Below are 20,259 nucleotides of genomic sequence, written 5' to 3'. Positions count from 1 at the left end.
CATAAAAACACTGAACACACACACACACACACACACCTACAGGAGGATTTATATAAAGGGACTGATGACATCACAGCAGGTGTGGTTACCTTGTTGATGTCAGAGATGAGTTTTCCTTCTCGAGGAGTGTAAACCTTCTGGTTGTTTGCTCTCATCTTACTCTGGATGGTGAACAGAAGAACCTCCAGGTTTCCTTTCTCTGTGAACCTGCACACACACACACACACACACGCACGCACGCACGCACGCACACACACACACACACACACACACACACACACACACACACACACACACACACACACACACACACACACACACACACAATTAGAGCATTAACAGGTGTGTAAGCAGCTATTTTGATAATTAATTGATAGTTTTATTCATTTTTGAAGTTCACGTCGTCTCTAAACTCACATCAACTCTCTGAACCTTTAACCTGCAGAAATGCCTGAAAATCCTGATGTTTGTCTACAAAGTGTTTCATCCTTTCTTATTTCACACAACTCGAGTCCCTTAATCATCCTATCAGACACCTGAGATCTTCTGACCAAAGCCTCCTGTCTGTCCACACATCCAGGATGTAGTCGTATACCATCCTCCTCCTCTACTGAGACTTTAAGAGTCAAATTAAGACTCTTTTACTTGTTGCCTAACTGAATCTAACTGAGTTTTATATACATTTATACATTCATTTTTCCCCACAGACTCACAGTTCTCTCTCTTCTACGGTTTGGATCAACATGAAACTCTCCTGGTTGAATCATCAGTACAAAAGATGAACAACGGCGTTAGAAAATATCTGCTTCTTTAGTAAAAGGTCGAGAATAGAAGCGGGCATTCTGGGGTAGGAATTAACTATGATTTCCGAGGTGAATTTCAGCAAGAAACAGCCAATCACGTGCACATCTAACGTCAAGCAGCAGCTAAAGATTCCAGTGTTGAGAAAACCTACAGAGTGAATCAGTTTAATTTAAAGTTTTGGGCCACTTTTGAGTGAATTCAGTTACTGTAGCGCCACGTTTTGTTTGAATTCATCCTGCTCTGATCGGCTTCATCTCCATAGCAACGGTGGCCGAGGCTCACGGGTATCGTATTAAAACTGGTGGTCATGTTTCTATGTTCAGCGATATTGAGGAGATCATTTAAACAAATGTGTTCAGTCTCTGTGTGTGTCTGCTGTAAGTTGCAGCGATGGAACTATTTCTTGTTGAACAACAGTACTGTGCAGCGACCGGGAACTCTTTCTTATTCTAGTTGACTGTGTGCAGCTTCCTGAAGTCTTGTCATCACGGTGAGGTTGTCAGGTTTGGTACGAATCTGGCAACCTGAGCTCTACAACCAGATTTACTGCACAGAAGCACTGGGGCGGATGGATACACTGTTCCAGCACATAACTCATGTTGTTTTTTTTTACATTTCCGTTTTTTGTGTTCGGATTAAACAAACGGGCGTTCGAGTGGAGCGCCGACGGAGGAGGGAAGGACAGCAGAAAAGATCACTGCGTGCCCTCTGCTTTCCATTCAGGACATTTACTAAAAAACAAAACAAAAAAAAAAAAAAACGCTGCAGCAGCAGGACCATCAACATCATCAAAGACTCCTTTCACCCTCCAATAAACTGTTCAACCCGCTGCCATCTGGCACAAAGGTTCAGCAGCGTTCAGGCCAGAACCACAAGCCTGTCTAACAGCTTCCTGTCTCACACACACACTTACTACAGCAGCCGACTTTATGCTACGCTGCAAAAAACGGCACCGTTCCTGTTGTTTTCTTTTTTTTATTGCTGCAGCTATTATTATTACTTTTATGGACATTTTTTAACCATGACAACATTTTACAACACATTCTTACATGTGTGACGGCAGTTTTCATCCTGTAGCACTGAAGGAATTATGTTCACCCTGAAAAGGAGTACTGTTCATGGACATTGACTTTACAATCAGATACAACTTGTTAATCTGTAATCTTAAAGCAGTTTCCACCTGCTTCTCTTTATGTTCTCCAGTGACTCTCATGACACTTCCTGTCCGCTACTGTTTTTAAATGAGTGATAAGTTAAACTGACTTTGGTGGTTTCTCCACGGTGCGGTAGGTGTTGAAGGCCTGCAGCTGCTGCTGGACTCCCACCAGAGAGTTGGCGAACTTCCTGTTGTTGAGGATGATGATGGTCTGTTCGATCCACTCCAGCAGGTCTGAGGCCAGAGACTCGTACTTCTCGATCATCTTCTCTGTCTCGATGGCGTTGTCCAGAACCTGGAAGACAACACCAGATACACATCAGCGGGGCTCCTTTAATGTGTGGAGATATATATATATATATATATATATATATGTGAGGGTGTCAGCTGGTCACCTTGCCGATTCTCTTCCCCTCCACCTTCAGCGCCTTCATCTTGGAGAAGTAGTGGTAGTAGGTCACCACGTAGGTGATGATGGACTTCTCATCAGGGTGGTCCACGCTGATGTCTGCACACACACAGGACATAAAGATAATACATGATAAAGGTGACGGAATAAACTATAAAACTGAAGACATGCTTTAGAAATTCTGGCATATTAAACACATTTCCTGATCTCTCTGAGGCGACATCGTAAACAAACTGTTACGCAGAGAAACTCCTCCACCGTGTGTGGTATGAAGTTTATTGCTGAGCCACACGACTCTAATAAAATCTTGTGGGACTGTTTGGTGAATCGTAACGCTGCGATGTAAATAGAGACAAAACGTTTAAGAGCAGCTTCACCTCTATCGTCTTGGTTGGTGTGTGTTGTGGATAAATGAAGGAGAACGAGTGAGTTTTCAACCTAAACTTTATTTAAAAACCTGCGCTTATGAAACATCCCGTCGGTCGGTGCATTCTGCGTCATCTCATGTCGTATTCTGATTGGTTGGTTTGTAGTTGTGGGTCGTAGCAGCAGTCACGTTGTGCAAATCTGGTCCTAATTTGGTCTCCAAAGCTTTGATGAGTCTCACACCTTTCTGGTCAACTTTCACCTCAGACAGAATAAAATCGTGTGTGTGTGTGTGTGTGTGTGTGTGTGTGCGTGTGTGTGTGTGTGTGCGTGTGTATGTGTGTATGTGTGTGTGTGTGTGTGTGTGTGTGTATGTGTGTGTGTGTGTGTGCGTGTGCGTGTGTATGTGTGTGTGTGTGTGTGTGTGTGTGTGTGCGTGTGTGTTCGTGTGTGTGGTATGTGTGTGTGTGTTTGTGTGTGTGCGTGTGTGTGTGTGTGTTGTCTCTCACCTTCGGGGTCCAGCAGCTTGGTGAGACCGAGGTGTTGCTCGGCCAGGTTGAAGGCATTCTGCAGGTTGTAGTGAGCGTTTGATTTCTTCAGCTTATCAAAGTCGATCAGGTCTGGTCTGAAGAGAGGAAGTAAAACAAACAAACAAACAAACAAACAAACAGAGGTTAAATTCAGAGTTGCATTACTTTTGTTGTTTAAAAACTTGTCAAATCAATCTAATAATGCTGGAATCAGCTCATAAAATGACCACCGTGTTTGTTTTTTAATGTTTTATTAGGCTGCTGTGAGCGATGACCTTTGACCTCCTGGCTGCTGGTTGCTTGTAACGGTGGTTTCAGATTAAAAGCTTTGAATAAGGGAGTCGGATGACTAATATGAGACTAATACGTATAAATACGAGTCAAGTAAAGGCTACAGTTAAAAACCCAAATGATGAGTGTTGTTCTACATGAAGAAAATGAATGAATTTTCTGCCTGTCTGCTGCATGACTGCTCTGAATATGGGCTTTATTTAGTCGTATGAAGAAATGTTTTTGAGTCTTAATGTCAGAGGATTTCAGGAAACAGTCTGCTGACCGGTCAGCTGAGACTCTCTGGAGTCACTGAAGAAAAGAAAAGACTGTCTGCAGCAGGAAACACACAGCGAGCGTGACGACGGACGAAATGTCATCCAAACTGATGGGAAAGCTTCTCTGTAAAGCTATTTTATATTCCATTTTTTTGTGATTATACTGTAAATATGGCTTAATTTTTGTCGGTAGGCAAGAAAAACAGAGAACGTTTGGCTCAAACGCTCCGTTAACGTTCGTCTCTGGGTGACGGCGTCTGAGCTATTCAGCCTTCAGTCTTCCAAAGATAATTATTAAGTTTGTAAATGAAAAGAAAAACACTTCTCAGGCACTCAGGAAGTTATATTAAAAAGCCTTTATTTTGTCGAGCACGTTAGTTAAAAGCCTGACTGGTTTCAGCCTCACAGGATCTTCATCTAGGTGGAAAAACATCATTCTTCTAATTATTGTTATTAAATCCAAATATGTAACTAAACGCCTACTTTTATATAAGATAAAAATCTAGATAACCCTTCAGTTCCACCAAAATAACATCATTAACTAACGACATGCTAGAGTAGATTTATGGAATCTGTGAAATGATTCAGTGGTTTAGATGATGAGGATCATATTTCACATGTGAATGAATTTCCCTCCAAACACACAGAGATCCTGATAAATACTGTATATCTGTGTGTTCAGCTGCCGACAACTGACGACAACAATACAACATTTTTTAAATATGTACCTGAATCAATCAAATAAACATTATTTGTATTTGAATCCCTTCAAAAAAAAGAAAAAAAGGGTCTAAACTGAGACTAAATAAAAGCTGTGTATCTGTATCTCCAATTTTATTGAAGAAATAAAATTGGTCTTATGTTTCTACGATAAAAGTTATTAACAAAAAAACCCATAAAAGCTCTGGAGCTACTGGAGGTTCTCAATGAAAATAAAGTTAGTTTTATGTGTCTATGATGAAAAATTAGAAATCTATTGACTAAAAATATATATATTGATATATGTGCTGTGTGATGAGGAGTTCCTTCCATAGACTGTATAAAAATATGGACGTGGTTACCGTGACGTCACCCGTTGGTTTCTGAAAAGTGGTTTTGAAGCTCAAAGTGAGCCGCTCCGGCCGTCGCCATCTTGGCGGTGCGTGACGCTGTCTAACTCCCAGCCAATCAAAAATGGGTAAAGAGACGGGCCGAACGGCTGAAACAAGCCACCTAGCGGCTGGCGGACCTGTCACTCAAAGCAGCCATGTCCTTCATTATGCATAACTTTACGGCTTAATAAAATTTAAACGGGTGAGTTATAAAAAAATTCACCCCCCGTACAGTTGTCATGAAAGAGGAAATTAGCTACAGAGACTAAAACCGTTTTTTTGTACCAGGCTGTAAACATGTTTATTCTGCTGTAAAGTTGGACATTTTAACATGGAGGTCTATGGGGATTGACCTGCTGTTGGAGCCTCAAGTGGTCGTTCAAGGAACTGCAGTTTTTGGCTTCATTTTACAGCCCTGGAGGTTGCTGCTTGGTTCCTACCTGTGTCTGTGGATGAACGTGCTGTGCGACTGTGTGATGAGTTCCTACCTGTGTTTGTGGATGAGAGCGTTGAAGGCCATCCCGTCTCTCCAGCTGGTGGTGAAGTTGTGGATGTTAACGTTTGGATATCTGGACCGGAAGAGGAAACCAGGACAGAAAACAAAAACTACTGAAAACACCATTTAAAAATGTGCTGTGTGTCATTTTTTACATCACATCACATTAATTTAATGATGTCAGCATTATGAAACTAACAGGACCATCACTGATGCTCTCATCACTGTTTTATTGGGTTTAGAAGGGGAACAACAGGGCTGATGGGAAATGTAGTCTGAGCTTTGTAGACAGAGTAACAACAGCTTATCTCTTGATGAAAAGAAATGACTTTTAAAGTGATCTGTAGACTCTCACCCTGCGGTCTTCATCTGACACCAGAGCAGCAGAGCATCTTTAGCCGACTTCTTCTCCTTGTTGTCCTCCGTCTCCACACTGATGTCCTGGATCTGAGACGCACAGACAGACGGACGGACGGATGTTAGACGTGATGGACTGTGTGTGTGTCTGACTGTCTCTCATCACAAATCACACTGAGATCTGAACTCCTTCACATCTTTATCGATGCATTTATGCTGCACTATGAAGTTATTATTATTATTATTAAAACAATTTCTCACTCATCACTGAACGCAACACGAACTGCAGACACATTTATTAAACATAAACATACAAACTAACAGCTGCAATAACAAAAAAAATAATAATGTGCTCAGTTTCTTGTTATAAGAAGAAACTTTTCTTGTTTTAACAAGATGCTTTTCAAGTTATTTTTAAAATATTTTAATAATAATATTAAAAGATCCCAAATTATTCAGTTTGGTAGAAACATTTCTTGTTATAACAACACGCTCCCTTATATATGTATCTAGTAATAATAAGAAAATATGTCATAATAACATGAAATATATCTTGTTATAATGAGAAATCTGAGATCTTTTTTTTATTGTATAACAATATATTTTTCATGCTATTTTAAAATATTTTCTCGTTTTCTAAAGACACCATCATTCTGTTTATCTAACAAACATTTCTTTTTAACACATCACTTCATGTATATATATATATATATACTGTATATCTAGTAACAACAAGAAAATATGTCATAATACCATGATTTTGATGTGATCACTACGAAGGAAGTAAAGAATAAAAGAATTAACAAGAAGAAGAAAGATATCACGTCACACTTGCAGCTCTAAAAGTTGCACTAAAGTACTGACTGAATGTTCAGTTTGTTTTTAATATATTTAAATTGATTTAAATAAACATGATCTGTCCTTAAAATAAATAATAAAAAACAGAGATTAAGAATAATAAAAAAAGAAAAGCTTCGGAGTAACAAAGAAACCTTAAATTCAGTAAATTGTCGTTTTGCCCACAGCACCTAAACGCAGCATCGGACCCTTTAATGCAGATCAAAGTGAACATGAACACCGGACTGTATTCAAATCCATAATAAGACACGCAAGATGATAAAACACATCATCATCATCATCATCATCATCATCATCATCATCATCATCATCATCATCACACACACTCACATGTTCACATGTTCAAATTGCACGCATACATACATACATACATGTGTAATCCATCCAGAGTGAGAACCACCATCCTCAGCTACATGTCTGACCTTCATCCTCTTCCTCACATCAGTCTAAACCTCATTTTAACTTTAATCCTAAACATAAATCCAAGTCTTCAAGCAGCCCGCTGAAGAAAGTCACAACCAACAAAAATGTCCACAAACACACACGTCTGCACTTCTGTACTCACCAACAGAATAAAACCTTAACCCGACTCTAGAAATAAGATGAAAACCAAAACCTCAACCTTAAGCAAAGATCTCATCATTTTTTAACAATTTCTACACTTTCTAAAAATGTCGAACCCTTCAAAAAAAGTCCTTACTTTGCAAAAATGTCGTCACTTTTCAAAAAAACTCTTATTTTGAAAAAATGTCACTTGACAAAATGTTGTCATTTGTTAAAAACGTGCTTACTTTTCAAAAAATGTCCTTTTTTCATAAAATGTCGTCACTTCCCCACTTTCTAAATGGTCCTTAATTTATAAAAATGTCCACACTTTCAGGAAATTTTCCACACAAGTCTTCTCTCTCTCCGTAAAACTATATAATCATCATCATCATCATCATCATCATCCTCATAAGACAAAACACAAAAGCAAAGAACAGAAACATCTTACCTTCATTGATTGACATCCGTCAATTTCAGTCTAACAGAAGCACGAAGCCACATCTGAACTATAAACCATCAACATCAACATCAACATCAACACACACACACACACATACACACACACACAAACACACACACACACACACACACAAACACACACACACACACAAACACTCTGTCACTGCTGTCAATCTGCTCTCTGCTCCATTTCACCCTCGTTCTTCCGCCGCAGGATTTAAAACTGTTTTTTAATCCTCACGGCTTATAAAAGCTAAATCCCTTTTTCACCGTTTTTCCACAACTGCTCGCTGTCCTTAATGATGACATCATCGCCCAAGTGACACACCACCCAATCAACATCCAGAACAACATACTGATGTGTGATTTCAGTCATTTAACTGGACGTTATTCAATAAAAATCAATGTTTCTGAATATTTGAGGCCATGATGAAGTGAAACTGACACCTTAAAATAAACGGAAAGTGCCAGAAAATACTGTAAAATATGAAGTAATTTAACTTTTAATCTTTCAGTAAATGATTAATGATTCAAGAAAGTCTCATTTTAGGATTATGAAGGATTTAATATCTAACTACACTTTCATATCTGCAGAAATAATGTAGCGTTTTATCTTTTGATTAAGAACATTAAGGATGTTTCAATTAATTTTTTGATTAATATCTTGCTGTTAAATGTCAGTTTATTATGAACCTGATTCAACTTTACAGTAGTTTTAGAAGTTTTACTTTTGTATTAATTTATATTGAAAAGTGTTCTTAATAAAATAAATAACTAGCTGGGAGGAGAGACTGATGGTTAAAGGGTTTCACTACCTCACACTGATTATATTTGTACTACTTTGCATCCCTTTTCATTCATTAACTAGGTGTGTAGTAGAGACCTCATACGATGCCCTGCTTAACATGAATAACTTACTCTTCTGATTCAAATATGTTGTGTGTATGTGTGTTTTATTCATTTTGGGATGCAAAATAGTACTTTAACCCATTAACTCAGAATGGAGCCCAGCTCTTCTCAGAATCTAAGAACCAAGCTAAACTCATTTAACAAATTTGGGGATGCAAAATAGGTATAATGATCCAGATACACTGTACTCATTACAACCATTTTGGGATGCAAAATAGGACATAAACTAAAGAAGCAGAGCATAATGATCCAGATGAGGCCCATAATATCAAGCTCAGTCCCCTAATTTGGGAATATCTGACAGAGTCTGGTTTTTGTGGGATGCAAAATAGAACAGTAACTAATTCACTCTATGATTAGATGATGGCTCAGTCAAAACCCACAAGAGCAATTATGTTATTTGGTAAAGAATAACCAGACCGGGATGCAAAATAGTAATAGCAATTCCATAACCTAAAGGTGATGGATATGGCCAAGAGGAGGCCCAAACATAAGTAGCATACACTACCTCAACTTGCTAACTATGTGTATATTATTCATGCAGGGATACAAAATAGCCATATAACTCTTTAACATTTGATTAGGCTGATTCTGTCCTATGATTTAAAGATGCAAAATAGTGCATTGGGTTTTATTCCCTTAGAGAATATAATGAGACCCATAAAGATCAGACTAACTGCATTTGTCTGATATTGTGGGATGCAAAATTGCACAACGCCTTGTCACCTGAAAATGGAAGATGACCAGTGTGGTTATTCAGATTCCAGCTGACGTGAGTAACCTCATCTCGGGATGCAAACTCGCGCGTGTGACCCTTACCTGGAAGCGGAGGATGATGGTCCAGATGAGGCCCAGGGTGAGGCGGTGGTTTCCGTCTACGATGTCGTGGGAGCCCATGTTCTCCAGGTGGACCCTCTGCTCCTTCAGGAACTGCAGAGCCTTGTCGACGTTCTCCAGACAGTGGATCCTCATCCGACCCTTCGTGGGTTTGGGCTGAAACGAACGAAAAAAACCCCCAAAATAAACAAAGATCTCGATTTATTTACAGCCAGAAACCACGAACCGCTTCGTGCTGCGATATATAAACATGCAGAAGAAGAAGACAGCTGACGGCTTTATGTTTTCATAGATGTTTTATTACTGCGCGTTAAATCATATTCTCAAAGGATTTTCTAAATATGAACGTCCAAAAACAATAAAAACAACCATAAATACTTAAAACTGATCCAGAAACAACTTCAGCGTCGCCAAAAAAAAGTGAAAACATGAAAAAAAAAAAAAAAACCCCCAAGACAGAAATATCTACAAACAAACCTTCCAAACTCCCGTTAATACAAACATTTCCTGTTTGGAAGCAAAGTGTGATGTGAAATATGGTGAGTTAATGCTTTTCTTTGTTATATATGATAGTGAACTGAATAACTTTAGTGTTTATTACTGTTAATCAGACAAAACAAGATGGTGGAACATATAACTATAAAATTATTAACAAAGAAAACAATCAGCAGATTAACAGACAATGAAAATAACTGTTAGCTGCAACCTTAGAGATTATATTACTATGTATAAATGTTATATTTCTGTACAAGGTCCTATGTTGTTGTAATTCTACAGTACTTTTAAAGTTACTGGTGATTAGTGGTTTGACTTCTGTAATAAATCGTTAGTGTTTCTCCACTTGTGTCCTTCAAGAAATTCTTCCTTTATTCACTTTATCTCATCTGGGAGAAATGTTGTTCTGTTTCTGTTTGTTTTATTATATTTAAAAAAATGAGTAAAACAAATACAGAGAGAAAACGTTCCTGTGATGTCATTTCGTTGCTGCCGGTGTGAAAACAGACAGGAAGTGTCAGCAGGCAGAGACTGAGATCCTGTTATGATGGAGGGATTGTCAGGATGGTTTAACGCTGTCATAACCTACTTTACTGCACAGCTTCATGTTTTATTTATTTATTTATCTATTTTTGATATGGGACAGATGTCTGACAGCTCAGCAGTTACACAACAAACAAACAAACAAACAAACAAACAAACAGAAACACGACCGGAGGTGACAGTGATGATAAAACATGAAGGGATTCAACTTTAGTTAGAAAATGAGTCAATTACACAGATATTAGTGAAAAAAGTGGAGATAAAAAGGTAAAGTTTGGCCACGAAGGATCATTAGAGTCATGAGGATTCATCCTTTGGAGATGATGATGATTATTACCTGCAAATTTAACCCTTTCATGCATGGCGTACACTACAGTGGAAGCCATCTTGAACCATTTAAGTTGTAGCATCATGTCCCGACTACCAGGTGTTGAACCCCCAAAGTGTCGTCTACAATCCATCTGAATATCATTTTTGACTCTTTCTGTGATTTTGTTATATTGAATCATAAATTCAACATGGCGGAGGCTCAGGAATATCTGTTAAATATTTTTATTCTCAGAAAAAAAAAGAAACAGGTAAAAAGTATATTTTTCAAACTAAATAAGATGTTTGAAATACTTTTATCAAGTTTTTAATAATATTTTTCTTGTACATTATTTTCTGTGACTGAGAATACATCTGTCTGCTCCAGCAGACGTCATGCAACAAACGGTACATTCTGTCTGTTGTTTTTCAAATATCCTCTCTGTTGTTGTTGTTATCTAATGTTCTTATGTGTATTCATACCGTTTGCTCTTAGTAATAAAATTATATATATATATATATATATATATATATAGCCTATATTGATTTCCATTAATCACTTTTTACTCCATTGATGCATGGTGTCTGCTACAGTGGACACATTTCAAAATTCAATATATTAAAAAAAAAAGTTACTGACATGATATTTCACTTGTTTAAAAGTAAAAATAAACATTGTGGTACCAACATATCACATGCATGAAAGGGTTAATGGGAATCTTGCTGAATATATAGAAATTAGGGCTCTGATAGCATTTTTATCAAATCTAAATTTTATTAGGTTTATTTTTTGACATTTGCAATAATAAAACAGCTAAAATAACTTCAGCTGCAGCGAATCAAAGTTTAACTGGTGGAGGTGATCAGCTGATCGAAGAGTCTCCAGTCTGTGACGCTACAGAAACAAACAGTCCAGTGGCGACTGTACTGTCATGTTATAGACTGATGTGTCTTTTCTCCCATAAAAGAATTACATTAATTAATTAATTAATTAAATAATTAATTAATTAATTAAGCTGATCTAATCTGCTGCGGCGCATGACGGTCCTTTTAACCAGAGATGGTGACGCTCGGCTACAAATGAGAAGCTGCTATTTGAATGTTTATATTGATATTTGCTCAGAAGAAGCAGTGAGAATAATAATTAATAAGAGATTCGTTAGCATCTGGGATTAAAGGGGCCGAGCAGCTGCAGTTTTTTATGCTCACATCACAAAAAAGGGTTTCATCTTCTGAGATCAGCTGCTGTAGTCGCTGCTATTTTATCCAAGAATATGGAAAATAAAAACTCCAGGAACACACTTCATCTTTTTTCCAGAAAGGTCCGATGAAAGAAAAGCCGTGAGAGAGAGAGAGAGAGAGAGAGAGAGAGAGAGAGAGACTGTTGAAAACGAGTCCTTTGGACGATGCTGACATTTTTATGATGATTATGTTTAAACGCGGAACAATCTTGGAATATAAATGTGATGAAATACAACAATAGTAAATAACTAAAATAAAATAAATGCGAGCTGTCAGAGCAAGTGATGTTACATCCTGCAGGCCCGTCCGCACTACGACCGGGAACGCTGTCCAACAATAACACTGCTGTCTTTGCTTTTCCTCACACAGACACATAAACACCACCCGGCTAAGAGTCACTCTAGTGATTCACATTCAGATTTGAACCACAGATATTTTGGACTTGTTGTCTGCTCTCGTGGCTGAAATCCAATAAACCGCACAGAGATTCAGTCTTCAGCAGCCACTTAAAGCCATAAAAAAAAAAAAAAAAAAAAAAAATTATTTCACCTCCAGCTGCAGTTTGCTGCTGATCAGAACCGGGACTTTCCACCATCGGACCGTCTCTCGCTGGTCTGAACCTCGACTCTTATGCACCAGAGTTAGGAGGCTTTCCAGTTTTTGATTTAGAGGATCAGTGTGTAGGATTTAAGTGGCATCTAGCAGTGAGCACGAAACACCAACACAAAAGGTCCTCTCTAGAGCCAGTGTTTGGTTTGTCCATTCTGGGCTACCGTAGAAACATGGCGGACTCCTTGGAGGAGGAGCTGCTCCCTGTGTGGATATAAAGGGCTCATTCTAAGGTAACGAAAACACAATAATTCTTATTTTCAGGTGATTATACATTAATTAAAACATACTTATGATTAATATATTCCATTTATAACCAAGTCTGTTCCATTAGATGCCACTAAATTCTACAAACTGCACCTTTAAAAAGGACAGGTTCACACTTTTATGAACAGTGAAAGAGGTTTTCCTCGCTGTGATGTAAAGTGATGGAGGCCAAAATCCACAGTGTGTCCACACAGTCATTGAAAAGTCTGTGTGAAGCTTCTATTCAGCTTCAGCAGTCTGAGTTAGTCATATCAAGTGGATATCTGACACATTTACAGTCTTTTTAGCATCAAATTCCCTCTTTGTGTTTCCTCTGACAGTGTTTCCCTGTTGAGCTGCAGGTGGAAGTATAGTAACAAAAAGAGGAACTTTGGCACTAAAAAGACTGTAACGTTGAAAGATATCTACTTGATTCGACTCATTTGGACGCTGAAGCTTCATATTAGCTTCAAATAAAGTTTTAAATACATGTTTGCACAGAAGGAGGACTGTGGATTTGGTCTTTAAGTGCTCCAATGCCCCTTCTTCCATGTGTGATGAGCAGCATCTTTCACACCCGCCTGGTTATCTGTGACACTGCTGCCTGAACTGGTCAAAACTCCAGCAACTCTTGTTTTTCTATATACTTTGTTTGATTGTTATAATCAGTTACAGTAGTTGCTTCTAGAGAATAAATCCTTCACTTTCCCTGTATCCCGAATTTATTATTTGTGGCGCCAGAAACAATTATGACAGTAACAGTAGATGAATGTCTTGTGCTACCTAAGTGTGTTTTTTAGTCATCTAGGATCTAGGACCTGTATTCTAATCTAATCTATAGTAAATGTATCTATGTTTATCTTGTTACATATATTTTGTTCCTACAGGTCTACACACTAAAACAACATTACAGCATTAATTTCTTTCTTCAATTCAGCCTCCAATGAGAAATATTCATGCCTCCGTGTGTGCGTCTTTGTATTAGTTCAGTTATAACGTCCGAGCGCAGCAGCACGGAGCGCCGATCACACACACAATCCAACCTCGCTGTGTTTGACACCAGTGAGAGCTGAGTGCAGGAAACAGTCACTCTGCGTTGCACCGTCCTCTGTTTCTATGGTACCTCTCTGTTTCCATCACAGTTATATGTTTTTAGGTCATTCAGAGACAAGAATCTGTAAAAAAAAAAAAAAAAAAAAAAAAAGTCTGCAGCCTGTCACCATGTCACGCTATGTTACTGTGTGTAATGATGCGGGGCAGCGATATGACAAAATGACAAAACGCGAGTCGACGAGGCGAGAAGCTTATCGACTGATGCGGCGACTTTTATGGGGAGCGGCGCTTCCAAAAACTGATAAAAAAAAGGAGGAAAGTACTGAGAGACGGACTCACATACTGCTGCTTTAAGCTTTAAGCTTCAACATACAGAGTCAGTGATGAAACGGTGGATATGACATTATCATAACCAATAGAGACTGGGGTCGTAAGAAATGGCAGTTCTCCTGTAAACTGTGCAGAGTAGAAACAGCCGCTCGCTCTCAGATTCTTCTGCTGCGTCCGGAGGCGTTTTGGCTCCATTTAAACCCTGAAAGTTACTCAATGACTCCTTTCACAACTCTTAACACCCCCACACCGTCTCCCACTCTGAGTCCCTCCAGCCATTCTGCTCACCACTTCACCATCACTCTGCTTCTCTCCTTTATTTTATTTCAAGCCCCCCCCCTTTTTTTTTTTTTTTTTCCATTTTGTCTTCATTTTTCCTTCTTCATCTCCACCCACTCTTCCTCTCCTCTGCTCACTTCCTCCTCCCTGAACATCCAAAATGCCACACATTCCCCACCGTGACTGGCACCGAAAACAAACTAAACACGACGCTGCGAAAAAGAAAACACAATTAAATGAGAAACGATAAAAGAATAATAAGAAGAATAATAATAATAAAAAAAAAAGTTATTTCCTGTCTGACAGAGTGCTGCTGTGTTTTCTCTCTGCGTGTGTTTGACAACTTGTGAAAAGGCCGGATGACAGCTGAGTGGAGGGAGAGAGAGTTCAGCCAGAAGAAGAAAGGAAAAAAAAAGGAAAGAGACAGAAGAAGAAGAAGAAGAAGAAGAAGAAGAAGAAGAAGAAGAAGAAGAAGAAGAAGAAGAGGGGAGTTTGGCTCATACCACTGGAAGTCACAAGGCGGGGGTGGAGGGGGGTGGGGGGGGGGGGGGGGGGGGGGGGGGGTGAAACTGGGACGGTCTGAGTGAGTTTAAATGCTTTTCAGTAAAACAGCAAGAGGTGCGATACAGTAGGAAGACCGAGAGAAACGGAGGGCAGCGAGTCCAACAGTAATGTATTCCTGTCGCCATGGTGACGGCAAACTGTCAGTAACTATATCCAACCTCGAACGGACGCCCGTCAATCACTGAAACACACACCTACTAACTAACTCGGTGAGTTTTTAACAGATATTAATGAGTTATTTTTAGACTCAATCATGAATATTATTATTATTGATTATAGGACGACTGCAGCTTCAGTTTGATTCATAAAACATTTTCATCCATAAACACATTGAACAAATGGGAGCAGACGAGTAAAATTGATTTAACTGCTGACAATCTGCTCCTGTTGTATCTCCAGCTGCTTATAATTAAATCTGTTTGGTTTTTTTTTAAAAATAAATATCTAAACCAGCAGTTCCCGACCTGCAGACTGGTTCCAGACCACGAACGTGAGGTAACCAGTCCATCATCAGCACCTTTCGTTACTCAGCAGGACATGAAATCTGTGTGCAGACACTGCCTTTAAATAATAAATCATTTAATAAATTAAATAACGTCGTTTCTGGTTTCTGTTTATATGCTCGCCATCTCTCTTTTCTTTCTCCAAATTCAGGATAAAAAGCCAAAGAACGACCTCTTGTCTTGATGATTTCGGTCAGTTTTTGAAAAGATTTGGTGGTTGAACAGTCGTGTTGAAAGGAGGAGGCGTGGTGGTGAATAGTTTAATGATTGACGGAGGCGTAAACGCCGGCGTTTCATATCTAGATAACGCTGAACAAACAGATAAGAGGAGCGTGAGAGCGGAGACACCCTACAGCTGTGACTGAGCGAGTATTAAAACATGAAAAGCTGCTCTGCTGCTTTGTGTTGTGATGTTTTATTATTCCCACAGTTTGGACTGAATCACTCTGCTGGTGTTGCTGGTTTCACTTTGGTTGAACTGGTCTGGTGTTTGTGTTTGTGTTGTCACTGTGGCAACATGTAAATCAGACAACGCTGGAGTTGTTGTAAGATGTATTTTTTTTCCCACTTTTGATGATGCTATGCTAGCAGTTTCCCGCCTGCTTCCAGCCTTTATGCTAAGCTAAGCTAAACACATCCGAGACATAACTGAAGCCTGACTCTAGAGAAGACTTTTGTCTATAAAATCTCAGAAAATTAATAAATGCTGATTATAATTCATGCAGTTCAATGTGATGTCTTCAAATGTCTTGTTTCGACTGATCAACACACATGAACGACACAGAAAAGCTTCAAATCATCACATTTGAGAAGCTGCAACCAGCAAATATTTGGCATTTATGCTTTAAAAAAGTACTAAAACAAATTATCAAAGTAGTAGCCGGTTGATTTTCTGTTAATCGATTAATTGTTGCAGCTCTGGAGAAGAACTACAACCTGTTGTACAGATGTGAGGCTGCAGCTCGACAACAATGTTTGTTTACAGCTTCCAGGCAGAAAACATCTGCGTCACGTACTATTTAATGGCACAGAGCAAAAATAGATGTCTGTTTAAGCACATAAAGAAGTAAACCAAGAAGAATATGTAAATAAGTAGAAGTAAGTAAGTAGTACAAGTAATTAAAAATTAGCATAAGTAAGTATAAACGGGTAACGCAGCAGTAAGGCGGCTTCCCACTATGACAAAGGCAGCCACCAGTTAGACCAGCAGTGAGATGTTGCTGTTGGGTAGATTTGATTTAGGTCAGATAGATCGGACCACCATGTTTAACTATTTATCTTTAAACGTTACAGTTACGGCTGAAAATGACAACAAATCTGCACAATTCAGATCAACATCCAGTTGTCTACCTGGAAGTGACTGTTGTTGTTGTTGTTGTTGTTGTTGTTAGTGTGACGTCACGGTGATTCGGTCTATATGACTCTTAGAAGAGTATAGAAGCACCAACAGTGACGTGAACCCACCAGTCTCTCTCCTGACAGGACCTCCAGCAGCTTGATGAGCATGCGTCCATCTCTCAGGTCCATGTAGAGGTCGGTAATCCGACAGGAAACTCTGGACAGGTGGGAGTTCACCCACTTGGTGAAGGTCTTCTTCTGCACCGCCTCACGCTCATCTGGACGAGAGACAGAGAGAGAGAGAGAGAGAGAGAGAGATGTTGGTCAGTGAAGGAATCAGAGCTATAGACGTGTTTCTGAGTGATGGCATCAGTTGGATGTGTGCAGAGGCAGGAAGTAATGGATAGAAAATGTTCATCATCTCAAGAAGAAGACCTCCAGCTTAGCTCACAGTGCAGAATTAGCCGTTAGCTTCAGAGATCTGGATTTTATGAAGGAGGTGGATGAACTTACACTGAACTTGTTTTAAGGTCAGACAGCTCACTCTGTTACTGTGTGTTTAAGGTTTAATGAATGTTGATGAATGTTTAATGAGTCAGACAGTGATCAATACTTTAGTGACGTGTGTTTCTAACGACTTTAAATGGAAAATGCATCATGTTGTTTTTTATGACTGAAGCTGTTTAAATCACAGTCAACTGTCTGCTGTATTATGAGGAAACAGCCAGATTTTCATACATGCTAACGTTACAAATATGAACCAGAATGCAGTCAAACAGCAGGAACGTAACGCTAACGTTACTTCATTGTTTTCATGCTAACGTTACAAATATGACAACCAGAACGCAAACAGCAGGAACGTAATGCTAACGTTACTTTATTGTTTTCGTGCTAACGTTATTTCTTGTTGGGGAGCTTCTGATTGATGGTTTGGGACATAATACCTGTAGAGCTAACTTTGTGTCCGTATTAATGTTATTTTTTTGCTTTACAGCTGCTGTTTCTCACTGGAATATGTGTCATGTTAGTTTCCAGAGCTAACAGATGTCTGTCAAAGGTAACGTGTAGTTAAAAAAAAAGCTTCAAACAGGAATTTTACTGGATTCTAACAAGTTTGTTTATTTCTAAATACTGAACATGTTCATATATAAGCTATCAGGACGTTGTCTTGACTGATTGTAAATGAAAAACCCATCTATTGCAGAATGTAGCAGAGGTTAGACGACATGATGAACTCCACTATAACCTCTCACACTCTTCCTCAGTGGATGAAGTCAAGAAGCTTCTGTAGTAAACGGACGTTGAGCGAGCTGCATGTTTGAGTCCTGCTGATCTCCGCGGGTGTGTCTGGATGTGTACGTGTTTCCTACATCCCATTGTTCCTGGAAAGCAAGTATGTGTGTGTGTGTGTGTGTGTGTGTGTGTGTGTGTGTGTGTGTACGGGGAGGTTTCCTGTGTCTGAAGAAGCAGACTAAATCTAAATGACAGTTATAAATATTCACACACACATACAGCAGATGAACTGTACTACAGTCTGACAGCAGACACCTGCTGCCTGCAACACAACTTATTGTTTATTTCCCACAGGCCTGATAGTTATTGTTACTCCACACACACACACACACACACACACACACACACAGAGAGAACAGTGTGGTAGAGCTGTTTCCTTGGCTGAACTTTTGGGTCAGTTGCCATGGCGACCCAGCAACAGGAGGAAGTTACACAACCTGACATCAAGAGGGAGGAGAGGGCGTGACACACACACACACACACACACACACACACACACACACACACACTAAGCTGCTAAATATATGTGCATTTTTATGTCCTAGTTCCCTCATTTTTCTTCTCCTCGCTGACGACACAAAACCCTTGAAGAAGATTCCAGATGTTCAGTTTCTCTGTTTTCTGTAAATCTGTCTGAAGATAATAAAGCAAAGACTCTTATTGAGCTGCTGATGTGAGGAAAAAAATGCACAAAAACCTCTTTTATATGAAACTAAATGTAACTTATTTTCACTCACGCATGCTGCCGTGAAAATACCACACAGTCAAAAGCAAGCCAAAGACACACAAAAGCTGAAAATTAAAAGAAAAAAGACATAAATAATAATAAAATAAACCAACTTGGTCATTTTTCTAGAGCTGGTCTTCATTTACAGCATTTCTTCTCATAATATTTTTACATTCCTCTGTCTTTCTGCATTTATGCTTTCACAGTAAAACCAAACAAAAAAAAAAAGGCACAAAAATCAAATGCTCTTTTGTCTACACGTCAAAAATATTTTTTCTAGCCAACAGTTCAACAATATTTAACTTCTGCAGAGCAAAGATTCATAAAATCATCTGGTTCCAGATTCTAAAATGTGAACATTTCTCTGTTTTATATCACTGGAAGATGAATATCTTTGTTTTGGACTGTTAGTCAGAAATAATAAGTCATATGAATAAATCACTTTTGTCTTTGTGAAATAATAAAAGGGACATTTTTCACTACTATAGTGAATATAAATATAATATTAAAAGGATAATAGTTGACAGATGAATCGATAATGAAAATAATCTTTAGTTGCAGCCTTTCAAACAGCCAATGTTGAACATCCTGACACACACACACACACACACACACACACACACACACTCTCTCACACACACACACACACACACACACACACACACACACATCCGCACAAACTCACAGAGAGAGAGTCAGAGAGTGCATGATCTCTGCATAAACTTGAATAAACTTTGTTTGCCCTCTGGAAGGAAACTGGACTGACTGCAGCACACACACACACACACACACACACACACACACACACAATAATAAGATAAGAACCACTGACTGTTTTATACATGCAAACAAACATTCCTACAAATTCATGACCTTGGGAGTGTGTGTGTGTGTGTGTGTGTGTGTGTGTGTGTGTGTGTGTTAGCTCGCAGCGGGACAATAGCGTCAGTGTCGACCGGGCTTCAGCAGTTTTATCACTCAGCAGCACAAACACACTGTGGCGACTTTCTGATATCAAACTGGAGCTGCTGGAAGACGGCGGACGGCGGCCGTGATGATGTCTGTGAGGAAGAAACATTCACGACCGGACGGAGACGGAAGAGCTGTATGTTTCTATCAGCTGGTTCATTAGTTAAAATATGTTCCTTCTGGCTGCAGTGATGAAATATGAAAGCTGCAATACTATAAAAAATAACTTTTTTTTTCTGGAGATGACATTTTATCACCGATCTATCTGCACTGGTTGCTGTGGTAACAACACAGGCGTCAGTGACTATGTTTGGTAGCGACACGGCTTTCCAACACGGAAGCTTGTTCCTGTAGGTTCCTTCAAGCGAATCAGCCCCCCCCCCCTCCACCCTTCCC

General features: G+C 39.2%; 2 protein-coding genes across 4 annotated transcripts in view; one reads left to right on the top strand and one right to left on the bottom strand.

The window, feature by feature from the left end:
* Nucleotides 1-20,259, top strand: part of LOC121911227 (G-protein coupled receptor 4-like) — a 723,099-nt gene that overhangs the window by 170,542 nt on the left and 532,298 nt on the right. The window lies entirely within an intron of this gene.
* LOC121911171 (spectrin beta chain, non-erythrocytic 1) overlaps nucleotides 1-20,259 on the bottom strand; it is a 132,887-nt gene that overhangs the window by 39,525 nt on the left and 73,103 nt on the right. For 2 of the 3 annotated variants that reach the window (XM_042432405.1, XM_042432404.1), the window contains 8 exons: nucleotides 17,001-17,152; nucleotides 9,349-9,522; nucleotides 5,756-5,847; nucleotides 5,393-5,473; nucleotides 3,245-3,360; nucleotides 2,356-2,468; nucleotides 2,068-2,255; nucleotides 91-207 (listed from right to left, as the gene is read on the bottom strand). In XM_042432405.1, coding sequence (XP_042288339.1) covers nucleotides 91-207; nucleotides 2,068-2,255; nucleotides 2,356-2,468; nucleotides 3,245-3,360; nucleotides 5,393-5,473; nucleotides 5,756-5,847; nucleotides 9,349-9,522; nucleotides 17,001-17,152 — 1,033 coding nt within the window. Of the gene's footprint in view, nucleotides 1-90; nucleotides 208-2,067; nucleotides 2,256-2,355; nucleotides 2,469-3,244; nucleotides 3,361-5,392; nucleotides 5,474-5,755; nucleotides 5,848-9,348; nucleotides 9,523-17,000; nucleotides 17,153-17,387; nucleotides 17,724-20,259 lie in introns of those variants that run through there. The other variant, XM_042432406.1, reaches the window with a different exon arrangement.

This window comes from Thunnus maccoyii, chromosome 14 (genome assembly GCF_910596095.1).
Source record: "Thunnus maccoyii chromosome 14, fThuMac1.1, whole genome shotgun sequence".
Lineage (NCBI taxonomy): Eukaryota > Metazoa > Chordata > Actinopteri > Scombriformes > Scombridae > Thunnus > Thunnus maccoyii.
Note: the sequence above shows the minus strand (reverse complement) of the source record. Positions and strands in the feature narration are given on the sequence as shown.